The 3,643-nt window shown below is 52.2% G+C and overlaps 1 protein-coding gene across 2 annotated transcripts in view; it reads left to right on the top strand.

The window, feature by feature from the left end:
* The window catches only part of Pomk (protein-O-mannose kinase), a 9,073-nt gene extending 6,573 nt beyond the window's left edge, over positions 1-2,500 (top strand). For both annotated transcript variants that reach the window (XM_013351958.2, XM_005362468.2), the window contains exon 4: positions 776-2,500. In XM_013351958.2, coding sequence (XP_013207412.1) covers positions 776-1,546 — 771 coding nt within the window. In that variant the 3' untranslated portion in view covers positions 1,547-2,500. The remainder of the gene's footprint in view (positions 1-775) is intronic.
* Positions 2,501-3,643: the final 1,143 nt, after the last annotated feature.

The raw sequence follows: 3,643 nt of genomic DNA, 5'->3' as shown, positions 1-3,643 counted from the left end.
GTAGCGATGCTGAAGCTGAGGAAGTGTCTCTCTGTGTCTCTAGATGTCATCTATATCTAGCCCTAGTCTAATGCTGTTGCCTTTGCATATGTAATAAACTCCCAGATGGTTCTCTCGAGGCCTGTCTCTCCCTGACTCCCAGAACCATGCAGCCAACTGTGTATTTGTCAGCTCCACTTGGAGTTCTCTGAGCACATCAGAACAGCCTGGGTGGGACTCATTTGTTTGTTTCTTCCTTCCGAATGGAGTCTTACTGTATAGCCTTCAAACTCATGATCCTCCTGCCTCAGCTTCTTGAGTTTGGGGATTACCAGTATGTGTCACTACAGCTGGCTTGGTGTGGAATGGTTGATCATCTCTTGTGTGGGGCCTGCTGTTCCCCCCTCTGTAGATGGCACCACTTTCCACCCAGGTTCTTGAGCCATACACCTGGGAATCATCTTGGGTCCTCCTACCCCTTCTGTCAGCCAGGAGCAGGCTGCGCTCTTCCACACTGCGGTCCATGGCGACTCTCGGGTTCTGGGTAGCCTTTGGAAGAGTTTGTGGTCTCTGCCTTGGCCCCGCTCTTCCTTCTTCCTTCCTTCCCCACCCCAGTTACATGCTCACCCTGCTGAGTGCTGTGTGTCTGTCTTCACAGCTCTGGGATGGCAGAGACGGGACCGTATCGGGTTTGTTTCCGCGTCCTCTGCACCACGCCTGCCAACTAGGAGGTGTGTGTTCCTCGGCGTGCTTTGGTAGGAGCCTGAGTCTGACGTTCTCCTTGGCCCTGTTTCAGGTCTTTCTGTCCGAGTGGAATGAGCACAAAGTTGCTCTCTCACGGCTCACCAGGCTGGAGATGAAGGACGACTTCCTCCACGGACTGCAGATGCTGAAGTCTCTGCAGAGCCAGCACGTGGTCACGCTGGTTGGCTACTGCGAGGAGGATGGCACTATTCTCACCGAGTATCACCCCTTGGGTTCCCTGAGCAACCTGGAAGAAACACTAAACCTTTCCAAGTACCAAGATGTGAACACCTGGCAGCACCGGCTGCAGCTGGCCGTGGAGTATGTCGCCATCATCAACTACCTGCACCAGAGTCCCCTGGGCGTGAGGGTCATGTGTGACTCTAACGACCTGCCCAAAACGCTGTCTCAGTACCTGCTGACAAGCAACTTCAGCATTGTGGCCAATGACCTGGATGCACTGCCCCTGGTGGACCACGCCTCCGGGGTCCGGGTGAAGTGTGGCCACAGGGAACTCCACGGGGATTTTGTGGCTCCGGAGCAGCTGTGGCCTTATGGGGGAGACACGCCCTTCCGAGATGACTTCATGCCCTCCTATGATGAGAAGATTGACATCTGGAAGATTCCGGATGTCTCCAGTTTCCTTCTGGGGCACGTGGAAGGCAGCGATATGGTTCGATTCCACTTGTTTGATATCCATAAGGCATGTAAGAGCCAGATCCCCACAGAAAGACCCACGGCTCAGGATGTTCTGGACACTTATCAGAAGGTTTTACATTCGCTCAGAGACTCTGTAATGTCTCAGACAAAGGAGATGCTGTAAGCTCAGGCCGTTAAGTGATGGACTTGACAGCTGAATGGCATCCAAGCTGTTCTACTCTTGGTGATGGAAGTGCTTTTGTGAACCTCGTGATTTGTGGATGCAGGGTCTCCTCCACATCTGCCTGCACATCTGAGTGTGCCCTGCTTTCCCGGCAACCCAGATGGAAGTAGCCAAGCGGGAAAACCTTGCTTTACTGTGGCTCCTGGTGAAGATGCAGAGAATCCATGGATCCACACAGCGTTTGAAGGAAGTGGTAAAACGGTAATCATGAAGACACATCGCCTACTCCGGTAACCATGTTTATAGATTGGTAGGAAATGGGAAAAAACATACACTAATTCTTCAGAGAACATTGCTCCTAATTTGAGCAGTCCTGTTGGAAGCTGGGGATATAGTGCCCAGTGGTCGGGTGCTTACCTGGTTCTTTGCAAAGCCTAGGATATGATCCGTAGCATACGCACACGCACACACACACACACACACACACACTCACTCAAAGACCGTTTTGGGTGTCCAAAGTGCAGCCCTCGTCAGTGAGGTCCTTGTCGGTGTTGGAGGTGACCGTCTGTGAAGGTTCCATGCAGTTTCCTCTCACTGAGCCAAGTACGCTGTGGCAGCATGCTCTGGAGAGAGACCGTGAATGGCTAGGACTGACTGCTGGGAACGGCAGGCTGCGGGGACTTCCTTACCTGCCTGGGATGGTGCTGACCTGTGGTTTCTGTGTGAACGTTTCATATCCAGGGTTCCTCTTTACTAGACAGTGTCGAGCCTCCCCGGGCTTGCACAAATGAACACCTTAAACAAAAACTGTGGCGCCAGGAACGGTGGCACACACCTGTAATCCTAGCGCCTGGGAAACAGATTGGAGAAATGAAGAGTTCAGGCCTGTCACGGGCTATATACCACGATCCCGTCTGTCTACGCCCCCACCCCAATAAAAAAGTCTCTCCTGTGGTGCTGGCATCCTTATTTTGGGAGACATGAGAGAGTCGGTGTGTCTTCGTGGCCACTCATGAGGTGTCCCCTGAACCTGAGCAGGCGACAGAGCCACCTGGAGTCACAGATCGGGGCCCACCTTGGAGTCTCTAGCTTCACAGGGCTAGAGGGAAGTCCAAGGGTTTTCATTGTAACTGGTTCACCATGATGCTGCCCCTGGTGTTTCCCTCCTCCTACAGGAACCACCATTCAAGACTCATATCCCCCTTGAGTACCACAGGCCAAAGAAGTAGGCGGCATCGGATCTGATTGTCTTCTGTAGCCTGTGGCTGACAAGGGGGTGAGCTTGCCCAGGTTATCTGAACCGTCTTTGTGAAGCACACAGGTGCTCCATTCACTTTGGGTTTGTTTTTACAAAATCTCCACCAAGCCAGATGGTGGTGGTGCACGCCTTTAATCCCAGGACTCGGGAGGCAGAGGCAGGCAGATCTCTGTGAGTTCGAGGACAGACTCCAAAGCTGCAGAGAAACCCTGTCTCAAAAAACAAACAAACAAAAAACTCCACCAAAACCCACTGGCTTAAAGATATTAACAAGTACTGGCCAGGATGTGGAGTGATTGGACCCCTTACTATCTTGCTAGTGGGAATGTAACGGTGCAAAAGCGCATTGGGGAAACAGTCAGGCTGTTAGTTCCCACTTTACTGTGCTCAGGGGCAGCTTATAGAGGGCTCTGGCCACGCCCCAGTTCGCTGGATCCTTCAGCTGCAGACTCATCAGAACCCACTCCCCTGCCATCAGGGTCTCATGCTCAGAACAGCTGCAGGCTGCTCAGAGCAGAGGAAAACAAGTTGTTTACAGGAAATTCAGGATCTGGCGGTCTGCAGTCCCCAACAACAGTCCTGGTGAAAAAGTACTACTACAGATGGTGCCCAATGTGGATGTCGTATGAGGTGGGACTTTCCTTTGGACCGCCTAGCACAAATAATGACATATAAACAAACACTTTTTTGTTGTTGTTGTTTTTTTGTTTTTCGAGACAGCGTTTCTCTGTAGCTTTGGAGCCTGTCCTGGAACTTGCTCTTGTAGACCAGGCTGGCCTCGAACTCACAAAGATCCACCTGCCTCTGCCTCCTGAGTGCTGGGATTAAAGGTGTGTGGC

This window comes from Microtus ochrogaster, linkage group LG7_11, assembly GCF_000317375.1.
Source record: "Microtus ochrogaster isolate Prairie Vole_2 linkage group LG7_11, MicOch1.0, whole genome shotgun sequence".
NCBI lineage: Eukaryota > Metazoa > Chordata > Mammalia > Rodentia > Cricetidae > Microtus > Microtus ochrogaster.
This window is presented reverse-complemented; position numbering and strand designations above follow the sequence as displayed.